At 38.3% G+C, this 25125-nt stretch overlaps 1 protein-coding gene across 2 annotated transcripts in view; it reads right to left on the reverse strand.

The window, feature by feature from the left end:
- Nucleotides 1-103: 103 nt before the first annotated feature.
- The window catches only part of LOC125230670 (dual oxidase maturation factor 2), a 137784-nt gene continuing 112762 nt past the window's right edge, over nucleotides 104-25125 (reverse strand). For both annotated transcript variants that reach the window (XM_048135904.1, XM_048135903.1), the window contains 9 exons: nucleotides 14434-14610; nucleotides 12520-12577; nucleotides 8391-8528; nucleotides 7587-7812; nucleotides 6899-7110; nucleotides 6449-6629; nucleotides 5912-6064; nucleotides 1510-1623; nucleotides 104-1432 (listed from right to left, as the gene is read on the reverse strand). In XM_048135904.1, the coding sequence (XP_047991861.1) occupies nucleotides 1384-1432; nucleotides 1510-1623; nucleotides 5912-6064; nucleotides 6449-6629; nucleotides 6899-7110; nucleotides 7587-7812; nucleotides 8391-8528; nucleotides 12520-12577; nucleotides 14434-14598 (1296 nt within the window). In that variant the 5' untranslated portion in view covers nucleotides 14599-14610 and the 3' untranslated portion in view covers nucleotides 104-1383. The remainder of the gene's footprint in view (nucleotides 1433-1509; nucleotides 1624-5911; nucleotides 6065-6448; nucleotides 6630-6898; nucleotides 7111-7586; nucleotides 7813-8390; nucleotides 8529-12519; nucleotides 12578-14433; nucleotides 14611-25125) is intronic.

Below are 25125 nucleotides of genomic sequence, written 5' to 3' on the forward strand. Positions count from 1 at the left end.
ATCATGTAATTTAAAATAGATATAATCTAAACGGGTTTCTAAATAAAATACAGTTTTAGTTTCAATTTGAATTCGTTTATTTTTTCGAAGAGAATAAATACAATCTTCTAAGCCATTCTTCCTATTATAGTTATCTTCATTCTCACTTTTATACTGTTAACATTTACTTACGCAATGTCACATACTTATACATATTCACTGTTGCAAATATATTTTCACAACATTGAAAATGATCAGCGTTTTAAATAATACTATTATTATACTGTCAATACTTATGGTCAATATTAATAGAAATGAATACCTTCAAGCTGAGCTATACTTCTTGTTTGGAATTTTATATCACGCATTACTATCAATGCCACTATCATATGAAATAAATAACTTACAGTAAATCTTAATGACTTTCCTAGTGATGTGTACAGGGCTTGTTAACTTGCCAACTGTTGAATATCTTGATAAATAAGGAAATATGAAATACGCACGATCAAAAATATTTATACGCCAGTTTCAAATTATACATTTTAGTCAGGTACATACATATTATTTTACGCCGATTTGCTTCTAGTTAAAAAAATCCAAGTTTCATTTATTTGGAAATGTTCTTCTCTTAATAAGTGATAATAAAAAAGAGGATTATATTCATGGCATTTAGCACCAGACAGGCAAGCATGGTCGCGCGATAAATGATATAAATCAGGCCGTCCCTTTCGCACTATTTGTAAGTACGATAGGGACGGCCAGATGTTTTTATCGTTTATGGCGCGACCATGCTATCGGTGCAGGTCTCTAACTTTGGGGTCAAAAATGCTGCTTTAAGGTGCCCACTTTAGTCAAAAAGAAATTACAAATGACTTAATATTCGGCGTATTTGAAATGGCTTGATTCAACTGTAGTGTTAGGACTAGTTTTACATTACGCGTTATAGACAAAAATGAAATTAATAGATAAAGCAAAACTGTGATGCTTTATTAGGGTGCGAGTTAGTGAACCGATTTGTATCGTGGAGTGAGTACATGGCACAAATTATTCACTTGTGTCGATGCAGTCTAATACACCTGAGCACCTCCGATATAATCATAATTTATAAACGAGGTAAACAAAATCCTGTAACTTACCTAACTATTTTTACATTATTACAATTTATGACACTGGACAGGTGCTTACAAATAATTTAGATAATATAATGTACATATTTACAGGCAGGAGACTGTTTCGCTTATAAAACAATGCCATTAAATAATTCGATAAGCAGTCTCCTTTTTTAAGATTACGTCGTCCATTTTGGAGATCGGTAACTTGAATTCACACTACTTGGTCAATTTCTTACATAGTTCATTATAATATTCACTAACAAATGCCACAGCTTCTGGTCACCACACCATCTCACCACATGTCTTTAACTCGTTCCGTAGCAGGTATTTGAGGTCGGAACCTGGAACATATAAGATGTGCTTAAATAGTGCAAACTATTATGTTACTCAAGCTTTTTGAGAATGTGGCAAGCCTTACCTATGTGCTGGAATAGCTAAAGGTGGATTTGCAGGACTCCCCGCTAGTGGAGACATCTTGATAGCCGTGCTGTGGCCATTAATACTGGATCCTAAACTAGATGCACTGTCCGCTCTGAAATCACATACAAAATAATATTAGACACAATTATAAGATTTTACACCTGACAAACATAGTTACAAGAAAGCCACGTGTAGACTAGGAACACCTGTCGATTGTCAGGCACAAAATGTCTACTGGCCCCTATTTCTCCATCGTGACAATCCGACATATGTCAAGAAAAATTGACATTGACATATTGTTTTGGTTTCACCAAAATCTACAATTGTCACACGATAAATTAACCCGTAGACAGATAAAACCGGTCAACTAAGTAGGACCGCAATGTACCTGCGTCGCGTCGTTCTAATTATACGCGCAAATTATTAATGCGAGACAAATATAGTAATCGCGCTCTTCTTGCTGCTATAGTACAGTCAAGTGCAAAAATAGGTATCGAAATAATCGTCTCATAAATATGTCTCATATACTACGCTCTTATCACACCGGACTGAGATGCTATGGGACATATTTTTGGGTAAGATGTGTACAGTCGAGTTTATTAATAATAATATGTGTACATTTCTTCACCTTAACTCGTTGCAATAAGGTGAAAAATGTGCACATATTTATAAACTCGACTGTATACCCATATTTTTTTTTTACGCTTGACGTTACGTGTACAGTACCGGGTTGTATCAAATTTATGACCGGTAGGTATATAATATAATAAATATAATGTTATTTATCACATTTTTTGATTTTTTTGTATGAACGTGTAACGCCACTTTTATCGCCACTCGTTTTTAGAATTTCTTATTAATCGCACTTGTATCGAAATGTACTATTTCAACACACTTGCTTATAACAATGATATTATTGAACCGTTTTTAGGCTCATAAGAAATTACACTGTGTGGCTTTTTATTACACTACCGCACTTGTGTTACGGGTATTGTATGATAACCCGATACTTAGACTTGATATTGAAACTAGCCGCTAACAACATGGATACGGCTCCATTTAAAATTGGTCACACTCACATTATATCCGTGGAGCAAGCGCCGGGTGGGGCGGACAACGTGTCACATTTTGGACTTTTACTAACTGTTTTAGCCAATAAAATCTAATTAATATGTAAATTTTGTTTGTTTTTTCGTAAAACGTATGAAACACATGTGCATTGGTCATTTACTTAGATAGAATTTGTTGATCTACGAACCACATATTCATAATTATGTTTTCCCCTCACTAGCTCGGAAACACGTGTTTTGTCCTTTAATACCAGCGGGTAAAAACGCATTTTATCCACTAGTGGGTAAAGTAATTTGACCTTGAATAAAGTCAAATTAACTGCTTTAAAATTGATGAAAGTAGGTGAACCTAGTAATAAAGATGATTTACCACCTGTGGAACTATTGGAAGCAGCGATAAACGCATTTTTTGCGTTATAGTTTCCTCGCTGTAGTGAGGGGAAAAGTTTTGTGTTACACTCGGGGGCAAATGTATTTTACTTCTCGTGTGTTAAAAAACTCGCAAGTTCAGGATTCTATTCTCGAACCACTCGCTTCGCTCGTGGTTCAACTATAGAATCCTTTCACTTGCTCATTTTTCAATTCCACACTCGGCGTTAAAATATAACTTTGCCCCCTTGTATAACAAATAACTATTTAAACACAGGTTTTAAATAAATAAAAATTACACACATTGGCTCTCTTATGCGCACTCGCTTCGCTTGCACGCACAATATCACTTCATGTGTATTGACATTGACCAAACTAGCACATTTGTGTCATACTTAATGTACTATCATTGCCCGGTACTTTATACCTATACTAGCTTTTACCCGCGGCGAGCGAATCGCGTTAGAAAGAGACAAAAAGTAGCCTATGACACTCTCCATCCCTTCAACTATCTCCACGTGAAAATGGCCCCATGCTCAACCGATGGCAAAGGCTGCACGCTGTCGCTATGTAGGTTTTAAGTTTGAATTGTTTTAGTTTTTAGGGTTCCTTAGTCAACTAGGAACCCTTATAGTTTCGCCATGTCTGTCTGTCCGCCAGTCCGTCCGTCCGTCCGTCCGTCCGCGGATAATCTCAGTGACCGTTAGCACTAGAAAGCTGAAATTTGGTACCAATATGTATATCAATCACGCCGACAAAGTGCAAAAATAAAAGGTGAAAAAAATGTTTTATTAGGGTACCCCCTACACGTAAAGTGGGGAGTACCTTTTTTTTCATTGCAATCCTAACGTGTGATATATTGTTGGATAGGTATTTAAAAATGAATAAAGGTTTACTAAAATCGTTTTTTGATAATATTCATATTTTCGGAAATAATCGCTCCTAAAGGAAAAAAAAGTGTGTCCCCGGGCCCTCTAACTTTTGAACCATATGACTGTTTAAAAAAATATGAAAAAACACAAAAGTAGAACTTTATAAAGACTTTCTAGGAAAATTGTTTTGAACTTGATAGGTTCAGTAGTTTTTGAGAAAAATACGGAAAACTACGGAACCCTACACTGAGCGTGGCCCGACACGCTCTTGGCCGGTTTTTTAAGTCTTCATTAGGAAATGTCTTACTAACACTAATATTAGTTCTTTAGAGTTTTAATGTTCTACTAACCGTTTATGGACCTTGAGTCTGAAATAAATGTTTTTTTTTTTTAAATCAAGACAATTTGTCGCTCCGTTTTGCTGTGAAGGACGGACAGACAAACATACACACACACTTTCCCATTTATAATATTAGTATGGATTCGCTATAGGTAACATTCGGCATCATGAAAATCCATTTCAAATTCGTCGTGTTATGTCTGCGGCGAGCGGTTATCTTAGCTTTTTTTTTCTTGCCATCAAAAATAATAAATCATCCATACCGGCCATATATAAAAGCAAATGTGTCGCTACCGAAGTGCCAAAATAGTAAATATCTATTAGCTAACGGGTACTCGTCGGGTAGTCTCATGGAACTTTTAATAAAAAAATATTTTTACTTTCTTAAACGTAGACGCGTAATGTTTTATAGGTATAATTATAAATAAACTATCTTTTCTTTTTTAAATAGTCATATTTTTGTAACGTGAACGTGTTTAATTTATAACATTAGGTAATTTAATCACGGACGTTTTATATGTTATCAAATAACCAAAGAGTACGCTAAACATAAAATAAATAATACTTTAAACCCCACCAAAATATATATCTTTAAACTTAGGGATATTAACTCAAAAACGACTAAACACATTTTCTTATGGTTTTCATCTATCACAAAAGTATTTGAATGAGGAAGGTTTAGGTACTAATATAATTTGTTAATTTTTGTGTGAATTGGTTGAAAACGATATTGTAAGCAAGAAAAAACCTAAGCTGACTAGAATATTTTATCGAAAATACTACCCAATCCATTTGAACTATAACCACAAAGTATAATATATAGTATATAATATTTATACCTAGATATTTTTCTGGCACGAACGTCGTTGTTAGTATTCGACAAAACAAAAACATCGACAATCCGTTTATCGACAAATAGCCTTACATAACATAAGGTTATTAATTACCCCAATGATAATATCTATACATAAAATCTTGAATAATCATGTAAGAAATTGTGTAAACTATTAAAATGTGGTTCTTTTTATTATTATTGTCAATTTATTTACAAACATTTGAAATTTGTTTTTAACCTTTTATGTTATATACACATAAATTCAAGTCCATATTCCCTAAACGGGGTAGGCAGAGCACATAAAACTACTCAAGAGTCAGGGCAATAATTAACGACATAATTCTAATAATTAATGACATATTATAATGTAAGTTATCTATGGACTAAATATCGGAAGGAAGCAAATTTATACTAAAAGCAAGCAAGCTTATACTAAAAGTCACTAGTGTCACTTCGTTCGTGCCAGAAAAATATCTAGGTATAATTATATAACGCCATTTTGCAACTATCCCTGAAACTCGACAATTGTCAAGAAATTCTCGACCGCTCTCTAAAGTCCTGTCAAGAATTAGCGACATTTCGACAAAAGTGTCAACTTGGAAAAGTTGACCTCTGTTTCACGAAACATTTGTCGGGGACAACTGTCACAATTTTTCTATGAGATTGTCACATGTCGTCGACAATGTGTCGGATTGTCAGCCGACATATGTCGCCGACATTTGTCAAGATGGAGAAATAGGGGCCTGATATCTCAAGCAAAATCTGGAGACGCAAGGAAGCATTTCACGTGCACCGGCGACAAATGTGGTAAGATTCCTAATCCGAGTCTATCAAATTAAAATTTAAAATTTAAATCTGAGCAGTTTAAAATCGGTTTGGTGACTTATCTTTTTATTTACTAATTAAATGTTTACCTGTCGATCTGCCTCCTAAAGAGAGGATACCTCCAGGGCGAGTTTGGTTTGCGATGATGCTCGTGCTGAAAGGCGGGATTGTCCCGTCCATTCTCGTTCACAACCGCCATAGAAACTTGACCCTCCGTTTCTCTAGTTTTTGACGATAATCTCCTGTAAAACATCCGAAATGTATTAGTAACTACGAATATTAAATATTAATTTAAAGTAAGGCGTGAAATTAGAACCGTGACATTTTCTTTACAGCATGACGGTTGCCAGGTTGTTGTCATCCAGGTGACAGCTGGCGGTACCCTATGGTAGTGGGACTAGTGGGTAATTTCCACGGACGTAGTGCAACTCGACCCCGACTACTAATTTAAATAAATAATATGTTACGTACACCAATTGATGTACAGATTTCAGTATGGGTGGCAATTTTTTAAACTTCACGTTTTTGTATGTATATGTAAATTCTTTCGATTAGGTACTGAAGAATGTGAGAAAAGCTTCGTAAAATATTATCTGTAAAGAAAAAATGATACAAAAGTCTCATACCTAAGTATTCTAGAAGGCAAGGATTGCTGTGTTTGCGGCCGTGCTCGCTGTCGGCTGTCCACGATGAGCACGTGCCTGTCGTACGGCGTATCGTAGTCTACTTCTAGCACTGTGGAGAACCGGTGCGGCCACATCAGGTCCACTGTTGCGATCAGAAGGCCTACTACGAGGCAGATGCACCCTGAAATGGGATAAAATACATAGTTTAAAATCCAGTTACATAAAAGACATTAGACAAATACTCGATGTCACGCAATGAAAATGCTGTATGTATAATGTAGAAGAAGGAATTGCGTCTGATGGCTAAAGCATTAAATAGCTGCTAAAATATGAACATGGGAGACCAATAAAATAAATCTGTCGGTAAACGGACGACTCATTTCAGCGAAAATCTCAAAAGCCCTTTCATGCCATGACGCTTCAGAACCTTAACAATGAAAACCAGTCTACCTGAGATGAGCACCAGCCAGAAGCACCAGCCTAGTGAGAACAGCAACGTGGCTCCGTCCAGCCGCACCACTAAAGGCACATGAGGCAGCGACGCCCAGTAGCCGCCTGCCGCCGTGCACAGCGTCACGCCCAGCGTTGCCATGGCATATGCACCGTATCGAGGCACGACCACGAGCAGCAGGTTCATTAGTAGCCATAGCGCTAGTGCTGTCCTGGAATCAAAAAGTCATTCTGGAATCAATTAGATTCTCTTCGGAAGCTTAGTTTCGTATCCTACCGACTGCGCCATATACAACAAGTAACAAAAACAATAGGAATCCATTTTAGGAAACATTCTGCGTTTTCTAATTAGGAAAAGTTATTTGTCTTTGTATGGAATGAACTATTCGGATGACCTGCCCCATAGAGATAAATAAAAATAACTAAACCTTGTATGAAGCATGCGGCATATTTTAGAAGTGATATGTTCATAGAACATGTATGTAGAATGCTTGTGAAAGGAACAAAATGTGAACTAATAACAATCATATAACCCAGCCACCTTCAAATCAAGGGTGAACAGGCATCTTCTGGGCGAGCTCACTCCATCGTAGTCCACGTCTTTGCCTTTGGCTAGTCTGTGGCCAAGAGTAAGCCCATTTATAATAATAAAAAAATCTACACCACCAATTAGCCCTACACAACGTACCATAGCAAGGTCGACGTGGTATACCCCGCAGCTCTGTACTTAGCCCCCCACTCGAAGCCTTCGTGCTGCACCGCGAAGTGTTCCGCCACGCTCAGCACCGGGTACGGGAGTCCCCGCTCCAGGCCCTCTCGGTACCACTCCTGCACGCCACCTGCGTCCTCCCAGCGGAACTGCTCGTTGTAGTCCACGCCAGGGTCTCCAATGGAGGTGTTGCCCCAGGATAGCGCTGTAAGGTAGTGTTATATGAGACAGGAATAATTTATAACAAGGGTTATGAAAACTAAACGAGCATTAATATCGTTTAGAAGCCAACGATTAGGTTGGCCATCTGATTTGTACATAAAACTTACCAACTTAATTACACGAGTTAAATTCAGAGGATATAAAATTTGTTCGATTGCTAATTGTACGGACAATAGATCATATCGTCACTACTTTTAAAAAATCTCGTATCTCACGCTGTTCCTCAAAGTTAAAACGCAGTCAGTCTATATGCATTCCATACATACTTACTACAATTTTCTTTTCATTGACAGATGGAGATACAAGTTTTTTTTAAAGTAGTGACGATATGTACTTATTGTAAACTTATCAGAAACTATGGCCAGGAGACCAAGCCTTGAGCATGTATATTGTGTTCTTCACAACCGCGCAATGTATTATACCTTGCGCCTGATGAATAGCTGGCGGCTGGGTAAGTATCAAGTTTGTATATGAGTGCCATCCATCAATCCAGCTGGCGCTAACCGAACTGCTCCATGCTTTAAGATAGCTTGTATAGTAACATATGCCAGAATTACTCGCCAGTAAGCGTGACGTTAACGTGTCCGAGCCCTATGTGTCCGGCCAGCCAGCAGTCCAGGCGTTCGGCCGAGTAGGCGCGGTACGCGGCGCGCGCCACCCGGGCGCCTCCCACGTGCCACGACGACCCGTGTTTGCACACTGAAAAATAATACATTTTTCACAATAATTAAGATAAGGATTTGAGACGGTTATATTTTGTACTAAATCTGTTTGACCCATGTCATCGATAAAAAAATAAATTTTATAGGACATTCTTACACAGATTGACTGAGGCCCACGGTAAGCTCAAGAAAGCTTGTGTGATCGATGAAGCAACGACGCCCTTTACCCTTCTAAACGTTCGTATGACTTGTCCCGTATCGTATTTAAGTCACAGTCAAATTGGACTGTAATATTAGCAAGATTATTCAAGGCATAGGAAGGATTAAGCAATCGCATCTGTATATGGCGTTGTGCTCCTAAAGTTGTCCTTAACCGCCAGACACAGGATATCCGCTTACAACACATTTGTGCTCATTTTAATTGGCGGATGTCGTCCTTTTGGAAAAACAAAAATATAAAATATTTGTCCTACTCATGATTTCAACTTTAATAAAGAGTACTTACTATGTAATTAATTATATGAAGCGATCTGTTAATACAGTATGAATTATAAAATGGCTATGGCTAAGCCGGCTGTTTCACTGCAATGTCAGACAGATCTAAGTGTAATAAATGTAATAAATCGTCTATTTAAAGGTCAAAGGTGTTTTACATATTAACATTATTGAGTATTTGTTCATATGTTGATCATGAGTGTTGGTCAAGTCTTCTCAGAGTCCACGGGGATAACTTTAAAATAAGGCCCATTTACAATTAAATAAATAGGACATTCTTACACAGATTGACTGAGGCCCACGGTAAGCTCAAGAAGGCTTGTGTTGTGGGTACTCAGACAACGATATATATATTTATATAATATTTATAAATACTTATATACGTAGAAAACATCCATGACTCAGGAACAAATATCTGTGCTCATCACATAAATAAATGCCCTTACCGGGATTCGAACCCGGGACCGCGGCGCAGCAGGCAGGGTCACTACCGACTGCGCCAGACCGGATTAAAATTAAAATAGTTATATGAATCAGTTCATTTTTTATTACATTTAAAATTAAAATTTACATTATGTCAACTGACACAGTATTTTGCTTAATGCAATCCACTTATACCTAACTTATCATTTAAATGCTACTGAAGCTTTATAAAATTATAATAAACTCGTATATCAAACGTCTAGATTGCAGCACATTATTCTGAGTCACGACTGATCACCTGGTTTTTGTTATGCGATCGTATAATAGCTTAATTATTTATTTATTTGACGACCGGTCTGGCTCAGTCGGTAGTGACCCTGCCTGCTAAGCCGCGGTCCTGGGTTCGAATCCCGGTAAGGTCATTTATTTGTGTGATGAGCACAGATATTTGTTCCTGAGTCATGGATGTTTTCTATGTATATAAGTATGTAGTTATCTATTTAAGTATGTATATCGTCGCTTAGCACTCATTGTAAGGTACAAGCCTTGCTTAGTTTGAGGCTAAGTTGATATGTGTAAGGTGTCATCAATATTTATTTATTTTATTTATTTATAACTATTGCATAGTACAATATTAGATAGGTTTCGTTAATTAAGGTTTTAGTGTTATTTTATGGAAGATTTTAATATAAGTACGAAAACAAACGGCTATATGCTTGTGGACTCGTTCGTCGTTTACAAAAACATAATAAATAATATCTGACCTTTGAAATGGTTATTTGTATTTGTTTATTTGCTAATATACACAGATTACAATACAGGTCATGTTAGTGCAAATTCATGAGTGCATATTACGCCACAAGGCATGCAAAATATGAATCCTATACTAAATCTAGTCTTAGTCTAAATAACCTAATTAAGCTTCCTAAAGGGAATACATATGTTTAAACTTATTATATTACAAGCCACACATAGTTGTTATATTGTCAATCAACACATAGTGCAATATACTTAATCATTTCAAAATTTGCATGTAATGTCTTCAAAACCTGTATGTATCAACAGGATTTAAATCTACATCTCATCTACGTGAGATGTATCGGTTGATTGTGCCTATAAATAGATGTTTATTTAAATATTACAAAAATAACCAGCATAGAATGATCAAGGATGTCCATTCTTCATGTCCGTAATCTCTACATAACGGTTTCACTAAGTGGTCTACAAACGGCTGGGCGTGTGCAATACCTACTGCCGAGCTATTTATAGGTCCAAAATGCCAATGTTCTAGGTATATCCGCCTCGTCTCTCAGCATGCGATTCAGATTTACAAAACCTAAGTGATTACTGTGATTGGGAACTGGTATAGATTACTTCCACTACGGGTACTTATTTAGAAGGTAGATATTGGTAATCGATTAATGGGTGGTACACAAACTTAATTTTAATTTAAAACAATTTTTATTTCTAGGAACGACAGACTAAAGTCAGAAAAATGACAGAAAAATAAACTTTTAGGAAGTTGGCACTTATTAGGCCCTTTAAATGTTTATTACAGTAGCTCCAAAAAAGCTAATGTAGTAGTTTTTCCGGCTGGTTCATACCTATGGTTTATACCTATAAAGAAAATAATAAAAGCCACAATATATTGGGTTGGTAAGAAAGTAATAAGCGATCGATTGAATTCCACATAAAATTTTTGAGAGAGTTCTAGAATCTTCTATGGTCGAAAGTATATAAAGGGCGAGTCGCACAGTTTCTCGTCAGTCATTCACTAGCTGTCGCCGAGCTAATATAAGGAAGAAAATGGACGAATTAAAAGTGCATGTAAGGCATTGCTTACTATATGAATTTCAGTCTGGCCATTCAGCCGCCGAAGCAGTGCGTAATATATGTCAGCGTGTTGCTCCTGAAGTTGTGTCTGAGGCCACGGCGAAACGATGGTTCCAGCGGTTTCGTAGTGGCGACTTTTCATTATTAGATCAACCTAAGTCTGGTCGACCGGTGAAGATTGATGTAGCCAAATTAAAAACCTTAATTGAAGGAGATCCGAGGCTAACGAGTTGTACTCTTGCTACCGAGTTAGGCTGCTCTCATGTCACCATAGAAACACATTTACACGAGTTGGGAAAAAACTACAAATACAGTGTTTGGATACCGCACGAACTTGATAGAGATCAACTAAACCGCCGTGCCGATATCTGCATACAACTTCTGTCTTTTCGCCGCACATTCAACTGGTTGGACCATCTTATCACTGGAGATGAAAAATGGGTCTTATATATAAATCACACACGCAAACGTCAGTGGCTAGCTCCAAACGAAAAAGGAATAGAGGCACCAAAAACAGAGCCTCACCCGAAAAAAGTTATGCTGTCCGTTTGGTGGGACATTCATGGTATTATTCACTGGGAACTCCTACCAAGTGGAATGACTGTTACCGCATCAGTATACTGTAATCAGCTTGAAAATTTAAACCAAAAAATCTGTCAGAATCGTCCACAGCATGCTAAAGTTTTTTCTTACACGACAATGCTCGCCCACACATTGCAAAAGTGACTCGGCTAAAGCTATTGGAGCTAGGTTGGAAAGTGATACCTCATCCACCGTACTCTCCAGACTTGGCACCTACGGATTACGCATTGTTCAGATCGCTAAGCAATGCCTTGAATGAAAAAAAGTTCGATGATCAAGCCCATCTACGACAGTACATAGCTGAGTTTTTTGAATCTAAACCTAAGAACTTCTTCGCCGATGCTATTCATTCTTTACCAGAACGATGGAGACAAGTAGTAGATAACGAAGGCCGTTATATTTTTGATAAATGATTAAAATAATAAATTAAATAAAAATTACAATATTGGTTATGATTCGCTCATTACTTTCTTACCAACCCAATAGTATATTAAAAAAAAGCACGATACAAGACATCACAGCTTTCTCCATCCAGGATGTTAAGCATCCGCCTTTGCACAAATAATATTATATTTATTCTGCAATGGCACACCAAGTTTAGTAAAGATAAATCATACTCCTATATTATTGAGCTAAGCGTTATAAAATTTATAAATTATAAAGAATAATCTACCTAGTTTAAACTTTGAACTCACCTAGTATAACAGTTCCAACGAAGAGGCTAAGGGTGACGATAGTGAACGTGGAAAACCTCTGAAACGAAAGAAGTGTCTTCTAAAATTATCTGTTCTAAAAAATCAAATGTGACTTAAATCGAATATTTTAGTAATAAAAAAGTGATGAAGATGATTTAATACCATCTGTGAAACTACTGGAAGCAGTGATAACGCGTTTTTTTGCGTTGTACGTTCCTCGCTATAGTGAGGGGAAAAGTTTTGTGTTACACATGGGTGCAAATGCATTTTACTTCTCGTTTGTTGAAAAACTCGCTAAGTTCAGGATTCTGTTTTCCCTTGTATAACAAATAACTATTATCGAATACGCTGCCACACCGTTTCGGATATATCAAAACAAGTATGTTGAAATAAACTCTCTGTAATTGGTCTACATAAAGTCTGCGATAGTATATTAGACTGAATAACTTAAAATTTTAAATAAGCAAATTGAATTTAAACAACTTTATGGTAAACGGTATTAAAGAACTGGCTGAATGATTGTGACGTTGTTTAGTTTCTGTCATACAACTGGCATGTCATCAGTGTCAAATATTTCTTGAAAAGGGATGTTTAGTTTTATGTGCTGTGTTATTTCCACTAAAAATTGTAAGAGTTGATACAAGTGCAAACTAGTGAGAAGTGCCAAATAACATACCTATTTATTTTAGGAGTTTTTAAAAGAAAAAAGTGAGAATTTGAGTGAGTTATGAAAGAAGAAGATAACTACTACGACCGAGCAGCCGGCGTACCATGCTTCCAATTTTATCACTTATCCACGTGGATAAGACATCTGTCACTCTCACACTGACATACTTGCCAAAGCGTGACAGAAGTCTTATCCACGTGGATAAGTGATAAAATTAGAAGCATGATACGCCGGCAGGGCAATTTGAAGGGGTGAGTCCTTATATTTAAATTCAACTTTTTCTAGTTTCTATCTCTAATAAGTGATATTTCACTACCAACTTTATTATTGTCTGATGATTATGATTTATATGATTAAAAAAAATTAGTAGGTAATTTTTAAAACTGCCTTTAATATAAATCTTTGATTATTTGACGGAAACACAAATTTAATGAATATACGTATATCGTTATCTAAGGTTTGAGGACTTTCCTCAATTCCTCATGAATCCGATATCCAATTACATATAAGAAATCGAACTTGACAGAATTTGATTTGAAAACTCAATATGTAAGCATAACAAAGAGCACAAATCTCCTAACAAATAAATGTCACTATTCTGAACTTAAATGCATGCTGTTATTATAAAAATACGAAAGTCACTATGAGTGTGCCGTTCAGATTTGAGGAGTTCCGTTCTGATCATCATCAGAAGTTCCACTGCACCAAATGTCACTGTTCTGGACGTAAGTGCATGCTGTTCTTATAAAAATACCAAAGTCACTGTAAGTGTGCCGTTTAGATTTGAGGAGTTCCGTTCTGACCATCATCAGCAGTTCCACTGCACCAAATGTCACTGTTCCGTACGTAAATGCATCATGTTCTTATAAAAACACAAAAATCATCATATGTATGCCTTTCAGATTTTAGGAGTTCCCTCGATTTCTCCAGGATCCCATCATCAGAGGGTTCTGATAAAAATGGGACCAATCTGCATACCTTCGAGAAAAAAAAAAATTCAAAATCGGTTCAGTAACGGACGAATTGAGAACCACCTTCCTTGAGATTTGGGTGCGGCGATTAAAAAGTGTGTTTTACTGTTATAGTGTCAGGCATTATCAGGCGCTATCGCATCGCATACCTTTATGCGTTTCGCTAGTGATAAACGTTGGGACTCTATTCCAAACCGGAATAAATATATCTGTTTGTAGGGCTCGCTTTTCGATGTTTAAATTACAATAAAACATTTATGAATAATAAAAAGCTACCTCTTTCCTGATGCCGGGGAAGACAGCGAGGAAGGCGATGTATAGCGTGAGGGCTGCGATGACCAGCGCGAGCGCCGGCACATCAGCCGCCACTGCCGTCCGGTTGTGGTATGCGTACAGGGTCGGCCCGCCTTCCTCGCGGAACGCGTCGAACCACCCCTTCATCGCTTACCCAGCCTGTAAACAATAGAAAACACTTTGAGCTGGAGCGGTTTTATAGTAAATTTAAAAATATTAATGATGCCAAATGCTGGCCACTAGTCAGATTGATCACTCGTGGTCAGTACAGTCAAGTGTAAAAATATGGGTGTACACATCTTACTCAAAAATATGTACCATAGCATCTTATTCCGGTGTAATAAGAGTGTAGTACCATATTTATGAGACGATTATTTCGATACATATTTTTGCACTTGTCTGTACGATGTAACAGTAGGATATGTGAGGTAGATAGATGATATTTAGGTCTAAATGTTCTAACTCTAAATGCTACTCGATCGTACCTATACCTGCGAACATTTTACTTACCTTATACGTTATTTCCATTTAATAACGTTCAGATCGGTCGAGATGTAAAAATTAAAATGTGATTATTAATTCGGTGAGGCAATTTTGGTTCTCAATGAGCCCTTGCTGATATATTTTTTATAATACGCTAGTCTTTAAATTTGCTTTTAATAAATACAAAACAAGTACATATCAAAAAACTTAAAAATCAAACTAATAAACCATGGTATCAAAGTCACACACTGAACGTCATCTCGGAAAATCGCCCAAAATGAAGCTTATTAAAAGTTTATGTTCCTCTTGAAATATATTCTAACGATCTAACGTTCTAACGATCGTGTTCTAACGATAACATATTAATTTATTTATAACGTGAACTGAACTTTGTTAATCACACCCGTCTACAAGGTACAAGCGACCAGTCAGTCCACGTCGGTGCATTAAACATAATAACGCAGTGCCTGCATTGCCTCATTATTTGAGTAGGTATTAGCAACCCTGAAGCCAGTCTAGAAGGCCTTATTTACGTAAGTCTACAGTGTCGAGTTTTATCTAAGATCTAATGACTAATTTAGAGCAAGAGTAAGCAAGATCATTTTGTGGCGTTCCATGTCTAAATGCTTCATGTGCAATAAGGGCCGGTTTATCAGAATTTCTGTTAAAATTACGGATGGACGGACCTTATTACACTTGAAGCCTAAGGACCCATTAGACAGGAAAGCCACATTTTCCGTGTTAGTAACCCGTTATCTTAAATTGTCAGTTATATGTCACATATGCACTTGACCTAGATTACATTGCATCTTTATCTTTATGCACACTACATATTTTCTGATTTACGACCGACCTCAGAATTGTATGATCCTGTTTTTACATTGAAGATTTTAACTATGTTATTAAACGTGTACCATCAGCTGCAAAAGTGGATGGCGAATTTATCAATGAATTCGTCCATAATTTCTCCATGCACTTTTGCAGCTGATAGTACAGTCGACTACAAAGAGATGTATCCACATTTCACCTTATTACAATGCAATAAGGTGAAAAAGTGGATACATATCTTTGTAGTCGACTGTACATGAGTACGTATTTGAAAAAGTCAGTTTAGAAGTGATAGATTGCATATTTAATAACAAAGAATATTTAGAAAACAAGCGCACAGTTGTTTTACGTGATCAGTGATCACGCAATTTATATTAGGTATAGAATAATAAATAGAACCATAAGAATGTAGATTTTAAAAAATCTTTTTAATATACATTCAAAACTGCATTGATTGCATAAAACAACTGCGCGCTTAAACCGTATCCTATTAACTTGATAAACAAAAGTGCATGATCCCGTTAATTGCTTTAATTGATTATTCTTTAAATGTATGCTGATAAAAAATATTGACTTGCAAGTAATTATTAAATTAACAAGTATAAATACAGTAAAAAATTCAATAGTTAAATTTGCGAGGTCTACTACGAGTATTACCCACCCAGCTTACTATACTTTAGTTATAAAATTCATACACATGTAAAAGTGTCCCTGTGGCCTATTTGCTGAATAAATGTTTTGAATTTGAGTTTGCAAACACGTCACATGAAAGATCAGACTGTGTACTTTATAGGTCTAAGATCGCTTTCTCGTTGAGATAAAGTGATCAAGTGAGAATGAGGTGAACTCCCCACCTTGCATTGGAATGCAACGTGCAGTTGCAACACTGTTCGGGAAACGGATGTGGCTCGTTACTTGCGCTAGAGCACGTGACCACTATAATTATAGCATTTTTATTTAATAACACCTTTTGTTTGTGACAAGTGTTATTTATAAGCATAACTAGCTTTTGACAGCGGCTTCCTCGCGTTAGAAAGAGACAAAATGCCTGTGTCACTCTCCATCCCTTCAACTATCTCCACTTAAAAAATCACATCAATTCGTCGCTCCATACACATCGCGACATACAAACAGACACGAACACTTTCTCATTTATAATATTAGTATGGATAACTGGTAGTAGACTAAGAAATGTTGATATGAGAAGTACTTTTGAAGTTATATATTTTAAAAAAAAACGCTGTATGTTGAGTACCAGAATTTAAATATTTCACGGTCAATATACCTACATTGAAATACTTATAAATGTCGTTTATTTTTATAGTTAGGCATTTACAACATTTGCTTTGCCAAGCACCAGTTAAGTATTTAAATAGCAATTTTAACACTTCAAAGTACTACAGAACTGCATGCGACATTTATTGTGAAGTGGAGTTGTCATTTCTATCATTAACGTTATCATTGCCACGGTAGCCTCGCTAAGATAGCAATTTGCAGTGGCAGTAAAAACATTTTTATGTAAACTTGTGGCCGATATAACGATATACTGACCTTTACATTCAAGTGGCACAGTCATTGACACAGATCTATCAAGAGCCGTGTCGGAAGCTGTGGTTGAACACTGTACTGATCGGGCGTTTCCGGTAATGTTTGGCTCGCACTGCTTAATAAGTACGTAGCGATTATTAGGGTTGGGACAACTTGACGTTACCTTGCATGCGCTACCACAAATTAAATACTTAGTAAGGATGTTTTGTGACAGCCATAAATAGTCCAAAGGGACAATATGATCCCTTGAACTTCTGTAAAATTTCCGTTGTGTAGGAAGTGTCCTTTCTGTACGTACTTAAATACTATTATTTATTGTGTCGGAACTTGATTGCCAATCCACTATCAGTTACCGGAAGAATAAAGTTAAATATTTTACAACCGAGGCTGCTTATATCATTGGTATGAAGAACGTGTATTAAGTGCAACTATTAACCTTCTCAGAGGCAAACTGGTGGCGGTTAAGGTAAGGCCCTTTGCTGTGCGTAGAACGGTAATGTTTAAGAATGTGAATTCATTTGTAAATCTTAGTAAGTAGGTATTGTCAAGAACCAATTGAATTTATTGAAGCAAATTGTACACAACGGCCGGGTTATTCATGTCCGCATGTATGCATTTTTTTGTTTTAATTATGTGTTTTAGGTACATAACTACATACGTTAGCAAAAAAGGCTTATCTTTCAGTGGCGATCCTATCGACTTAATGGACTCTAAATAAAGTTTTTCATAGGTAGGCATACAATTAGGTAGGCATGTGATACTTAAAAAAAATGGAACAGAAATGCTTTTAAAGAGCTAGCATACTAAGCTAAGGCTATAAGTAGGTACTATAGGTACTTACATACCTTAAGATGTCGTGAAACGTTATTTTAAAAGAGTAGGTAGGTAACTACTTAAGTCATATTAACCCTTAAATATAGGTACATGACCTTGACAAAGATTTTATTCAAATTTGAATTTTGACATGCTGTCAATAGATTCAAAAATACATGATGCATATATGAATATACATCACTATACATTTAAGGGTTAAGATGTCTGGTTTCGCGATTGATGTAAATTATAATCTTAAAGAAGTGTTTCGTTTAAAACTTAATCAATCATTTATGGTTGTCAGGTAGGCGTACATAAACGACTAATTAATAGTTTTTATACTCTGTTTTTTGACTAGTCTTCTTGCGGACGTTAACTAATGAATACCTATCTCACGAATAATAATGGCACACCTACAATTATGTGTGATGATGGTACAGTTCTTACGTCATTATATATAAAGGTCTTTTGCCTGCTGCGCCGCGGTCCCGGGTTCGAATCCCGGTAAGGGCATTTATTTGTGTTATGAGCACAGATATTTGTTCCTGAGTCATGGATGTTTTCTATGTACATAGGTATCTATATAATATAAAGCTACAACCCGACTGACATTTTTCCAAAAATAGGCAGAAGGGGGATTTGAAGGTGGCAGTGTTTGGTGTGGTCGTATAGAGTTTGGTCCTGCGACCCCGGATAGATCAGACCGTCGGTCTACCGGTTCCGGGTAAAAAAATGTCGGACGGCCTGGCCAAACGGCTGGAGTTGGCCGGGGAGTGTTCGACCAAATGTCATAGAGGACCCTGGGCAGTTTTTGACGCCGCCATTTTTTTTTCAAAATGGCCGACTTTTTTTTTTGACGATTTTTCAAGTTTGTCGTAGAGAGCTCAAATTTTGGTCATAGAATCTCCAAGTGGCCTCGATTCGAATGAAATAAAAAAAAATTGAAAAGTGCTACAAATGTGGGAAAACTGGCCACTTTTATTTTGTATGGCAACTTTTAAACCGTAAGAGATAGCCGGGGGGTGCTCGACCAAATGTCATACAGGTATCCGAGTAGAAAAAAGTTGCATTAAAAAAAATCAAAATGGCCGACTTTTTTTTTTGAAAATTTTCAAAATGGTCCTAGCGCGCTGAGATTTGGCACACGGGTGGACGGTAGCGCTAAGATTAGTATTCAAAAAGAAAATTTTGAAAAATTCAAAATGGCGGCCTTTGAGGGCCAATTGAAATTTGAATGGAGGTTTTTCTTTTAATTACCATAGCTCCGTAACGGTACAAAGAAGTGAAAAGTGCTCAAACAAATGTTACACAGTCACTCGAGGTCCATCGAATGGCATTAAAAAAAAATCAAAATGGCCGACTTTTTTTTTTGAAAAATTTCAAAATGGTCCGAGCGCGCTGTAATTTTGCACACGGGTAGACAGCCACCCCAAGATTAGTATACAAAAAGAAAATTTTGAAAAATTCAAAATGGCGCCCTTTGAAGGCCAATTGAAATTTGTATGGAGGTCCTTTTTTTAAATCCCCATAGCTCCGTAACGGTAGGAAAAAGGTTAATAGTGCTTGAACTAATGTTGTACAGTTATCTGAGGGCCGTCGAATGGCATTTACAAAATTTCAAAATGGCCGACTTTGAAATTTTTTTTTTTTATTTTCGGTCCGAGCGCATTCAAATTTGGCACGTGGTAAGAACGGGGGCCAAAAATAGAAATGAGAAAAAAAAATTTTGGAAAAGTCAAAAACGGTGGCGAGAAGGGACAAAGTCAAATTTCCCTACCAGTTTGTATGGAGGTTTTTTTTTAAATCCCCATAGCTCCGTAACGGTAGGAAAAAGGTTAATAGTGCTTAAACTAATGTTGTACAGTTATCTGAGGTCCATCGAATGGCATTTACAAAATTTCAAAATGGCCGACTTTGAAATTTTTTTTTTTTTTTCGGTCCGAGCGCGTTCAAATTTGGCACGTGGTAAGAGCGGGGGCCAAAAATAGAAATGAGAAAAAAAAATTTTTGGAAAAGTCAAAAACGGCGGCGAGAGGGGACAAAGTCAAATTTCCCTACCAGCCTGAGGGAGCGTTCTACAGCCCGACGGTCATTGCTCCGGTCCAAGTTCCGAGCTGCGTACAGACATTGCTCCCAAGCAAGAAAATATAAGTAAAAGTGTCTAAAAAGCGACGCGGCGGGCCGGAGGCCGCAGGCCGGAGGTCCAACTTCCCTACAAATCCTACAATCCCCACAGTAACTACGCGGAGGACCGAATGCCCGGAGCGTGTCTGACAGGCTCCCAAGTACGCGAAGGCCGCAGGCCGAGCTGCGGGCAGAGTGCTCCTAAAGCACGCGAAGGCCGCAGGCCGAGCTGCGTGCAGACTGTGCTCCCAAGAAAACAATAACAAAAAGTATCTAAATAAGCGAAGCGGCGGGCCAAAGGCCCGACGCGGAGCTTCGAAACCCAGCAAAGGCCGACGGCCGAGCTCCGCGTAGGGCCGAAGGCCCGGAGCGTCCCTGATCGGCTCGCCGGCGGACCGGGAAGTTGGAGCTTAAACACGACCCAATAGTAAAAGTGTCTTAGAGAAGCGAAACGACGGGCCGGAGGCTGCAGGCCGTAGGCCCGTCGTGAGCTTCTCAAGACACTTTTAATATTGGGTCGTGTTTAAGCTCCAACTTACCTACAACTCTCACAGTAACTACGCGGAGGGCCGAAGGCCGGAGCGTGCCTGAGAGGCTTCCAAGCACGCGAAGGCCGCAGGCCGAGCTGCGGGCATAGTGCTCCCAAGCACGCGAAGGCCGCAGGCCGAGCTGCGTACAGACTGTGCTCCCAAGCAGAACGATAATCAAAGTGTCTAAAAAGCGACGCGGCGGGCCGGAGGCCCGACGCGGAGCTTCGAAATCAAGCGACGGCCGAAGGCCGAGCTCCGCGTAGGGCCGAAGGCCCGGAGCGTCCCCGATCGGCTCGCCGGCGGTCCGGGAAGTTGGAGCTTAAACACGACCCTATAGTAAAAGTGTCTTAGAGAAGCGAAACGACGGGCCAGAGGCCGCAGGCCAGAGGCCGCAGGCCGCAGGCCCGTCGTGAGCTTCTCAAGACACTTTTACTATTGTGTCGTGTTTAAGCTCCAATTTCCCTACAACCCCCACAGAAACTACGCGGAGGGCCGAAGGCCCGGAGCGTGTCTGAGAGGCTCTCAAGCACGCGAAGGCCGCAGGCCGAGCTGTGGGCAGAGAATGCTCCCAAGCAGAACAATAAGTGAAGTGTCTAAAAAGCGACGCGGCGGGCCGGAGGCCCGACGCGGAGCTACGAAACCAAGCGAAGGCCGAAGGCCGAGCTCCGCGTAGGGCCGAAGGCCCGGAGCGTCCCTGATCGGCTCGCCGGCGGTCCGGGAAGTTGGAGCTTAAACACGACCCAATAGTAAAAGTGTCTTAGAGAAGCGAAACGACGGGCCGGAGGCCGCAGGCCGCAGGCCCGTCGTGAGCTTCTCAAGACACTTTAACTATTGGATCGTGTTTAAGCTCCAACTTCCCTACAACCCCCACAGTAACTACGCGGAGGGCCGAAGGCCCGGAGCGTGTCTGACAGGCTCCCAAGCACGCGAAGGCCGCAGGCCGAGCTGCGGGCAGAGAGTGCTTCCAAGCACACAAAGGCTAAAGCAAAAAAGCAAACAAGTAAAGCAAAAAAACAAACAAGCTAAGCAAAGAAACAAAAAAGCAAAAAAGCAAAGCAAAAAAACAAACAAGCAAAGCAAAAAAAAACAAAAAAGCAACAAGAAAGACCGCGGGGCCCTCGGGCCCCGCGCACCTTTAAAAAACTAGTTTACATATTAAATATATCGTTGTCTGAGTACCCACAACACAAGCCTTCTTGAGCTTACCGTGGGCCTCAGTCAATGTCCTATAATATTTATTTATTTATTTATTTTATTTATTGATCGATGAGTTTATCAAACAGGTTGCTGACTTGATGATGTGCTTGATTGAGATCACTATTACAAGAGTAGGCGTCAGGTATTTGACTAAGACTGTTGAGAGGACTTATATACCATAAAAGCCTATTTTATACCTAGTTTATCCATTAATAGTATTTTGGTACAAATATGCATAATTAAAGGACTTTAATGAATCCTTCTTTATATATTTTTTTTGTAGTCTATTGAGAAGTCAGCTTGATTATAGTGCTTATACTTATACCTATGCAGGTAATATTGGGTTGGTAAGAAAGTAATGAGCGAATCATAACCAATATTGTAATTTTTATTTAATTTATTATTTTAATTATTTATCAAAAATATAACGGCCTTCGTTATCTATTACTTGTCTCCATCGTTCTGGTAAAGAATGAATAGCATCGGCGAAGAAGTTCTTAGGTTTAGATTCAAAAAACTCAGCTATGTACTGTCGTAGATGGGCTTGATCATCGAACTTTTTTTCATTCAAGGCATTGCTTAGCGATCTGAAAAATGCGTAATCCGTAGGTGCCAAGTCTGGAGAGTACGGTGGATGAGGTATCACTTTCCAACCTAGCTCCAATAGCTTTAGCCGAGTCACTTTTGCAATGTGTGGGCGAGTATTGTCGTGTAAGAAAAAAACTTTAGCATGCTGTGGACGATTCTGACAGATTTTTTGGTTTAAATTTTCAAGCTGATTACAGTATACTGATGCGGTAACAGTCATTCCACTTGTAGGAGTTCCCAGTGAATAATACCATGAATATCCCACCAAACGAACAGCATAACTTTTTTCGGGTGAGGCTCTGTTTTTGGTGCCTCTATTCCTTTTTCGTTTGGAGCTAGCCACTGACGTTTGCGTGTGTGATTTATATATAAGACCCATTTTTCATCTCCAGTGATAAGATGGTCCAACCAGTTGAATTTGCGGCGAAAAGACAGAAGTTGTATGCAGATATCGGCACGGCGGTTTAGTTGATCTCTATCAAGTTCGTGCGGTATCCAAACACTGTATTTGTAGTTTTTTCCCAACTCGTGTAAATGTGTTTCTATGGTAACATGAGAGCAGCCTAACTCGGTAGCAAGAGTACGACTCGTTAGCCTCGGATCTCCTTCAATTAAGGTTTTTAATTTGGCTACATCAATCTTCATCGGTCGACCAGACTTAGGTTGATCTGATAATGAAAAGTCGCCACTACGAAACCGCTGGAACCATCGTTTCGCAGTGGCCTCAGACACAACTTCAGGAGCAACACGCTGACATATATTACGCACTGCTTCGGCGGCTGAATGGCCAGACTGAAATTCATATAGTAAGCAATGCCTTACATGCACTTTTAATTCGTCCATTTTCTTCCTTATATTAGCTCGGCGACAGCTAGTGAATGACTGACGAGAAACTGTGCGACTCGCCCTTTATATACTTTCGACCATAGAAGATTCTAGAACTCTCTCAAAAATTTTATGTGGAATTCAATCGATCGCTCATTACTTTCTTACCAACCCAATATTTCGTAATTATCTCTCTAGTGTAGTAGGATCCAGTATCGGTAATATTTAATAATGCTGGCATTTACTTAGTAATTAATTACTACGACTGTAACATTGGCATTAAGCATGATATTTTTAAAGATCAAGAGTGCTTATAAAACATACTTTAAATAATTAACTTCCTGATTTAAATCTGACCTTTACAATAGTCGTGGAACGAAGAGGAGACATAACTTCTGGGAATTAGGAAGGAACAATTAGCAAGGAACAAAAAAATAGCGCCGCGCGGAAGTTTTGATGGAAAATATCCACACAAATTTAATGATTTTACCCCTCCTATTTCGGAAAATAATACTTCTGTTTAAATTTGTTACTCGTCGCGTCCATCGGCTACATTATTAGCTATTTCATTTCGGTACGCTTATGAAAATTAGAAATAATTTTATGACACATAATTCACATTATGCCACATATTACGAGTAATTTCGAACTAGGACGATAATTTACATTCCGCGTTTTTATCAATTTGCTATGTATCTCCAAAGATTTTAGCGCGCCTGCATACTTTTTATTCTGATCATCAGTTCGCGCGCTGACGTAATGTGGTATCTGACTGATATGTCACGTAGCACACAAACACACACATTCGTGGAAACTAAGTATAGGTGAATGCGATACATTATAGAGTTTACTTTCTATTTCTAGCCAGTGTATGTATAGATTAGGTCGTGCATAGTGCACATGGATATAGATTAGGTCGTGCAGTTGCTATCTCTGTGATCGATTAATTGATATCTACTACTGACATAGTGCTCTGAATACCGATGCAATGACTTAACATTTATTTTAATTAAATCCAAGCCATTAAATGTAGCATCTTATGATTCTGTTACAAATAAGGAGCGTTGCTCATTTATTTCGCAGCAGGGTTTCGATAGCTACTTTAAAAATAAACAATTTTTTCATAAATTTAAATGGTAATGATGTAGTCGTTTAATAGTGGTCCGTACCAGAAGATAATTGAAGAGTTCCTTATTATTATTGTTATAAGGTTGATAATACATATAAGGTAGGAATGTTTTACACTAGAATCGACACCCGGAAGGCGCGGTCGTTGAGCCCTGGAGGTCGAGACTCGAGACTCGAGCGCAGGCGACCTTGCACACTCGCCTATGGCCGTCGCACAAGGGCAAGGGTTTATTTATACCTGTGACCGTCTGACCAGCGCCAGGTACGAGTACATTGTTTTTTTTTTTTTTAGTTTTACCTCAATTATTTTAAATGGGTTCAATCATGTCTTTAGATGTAGATATTCTTTCGGTGATGAAAACCAAGTTCAAATGGTTGGGACTTGGGAGCAAGAGTTTTTGGTATGGTATGGACACGAGTTGGCCAAAAGGGGTTTTAAGAGGGACCGCTTCACACTGGAACCCGCCCATACATTGCTGTGCTCAAAACTACAAAAAGTAAAATTAAGCAAAAAAAGTACCATTCTGCATTCGTAATGTCAAGTAGTGCTTATAATAATTATTATTTACATTATATTTGTATAAAAAAAATATTCCTATGATGAAGGTAC

Source organism: Leguminivora glycinivorella, chromosome 10 (assembly GCF_023078275.1).
Source record: "Leguminivora glycinivorella isolate SPB_JAAS2020 chromosome 10, LegGlyc_1.1, whole genome shotgun sequence".
Lineage (NCBI taxonomy): Eukaryota > Metazoa > Arthropoda > Insecta > Lepidoptera > Tortricidae > Leguminivora > Leguminivora glycinivorella.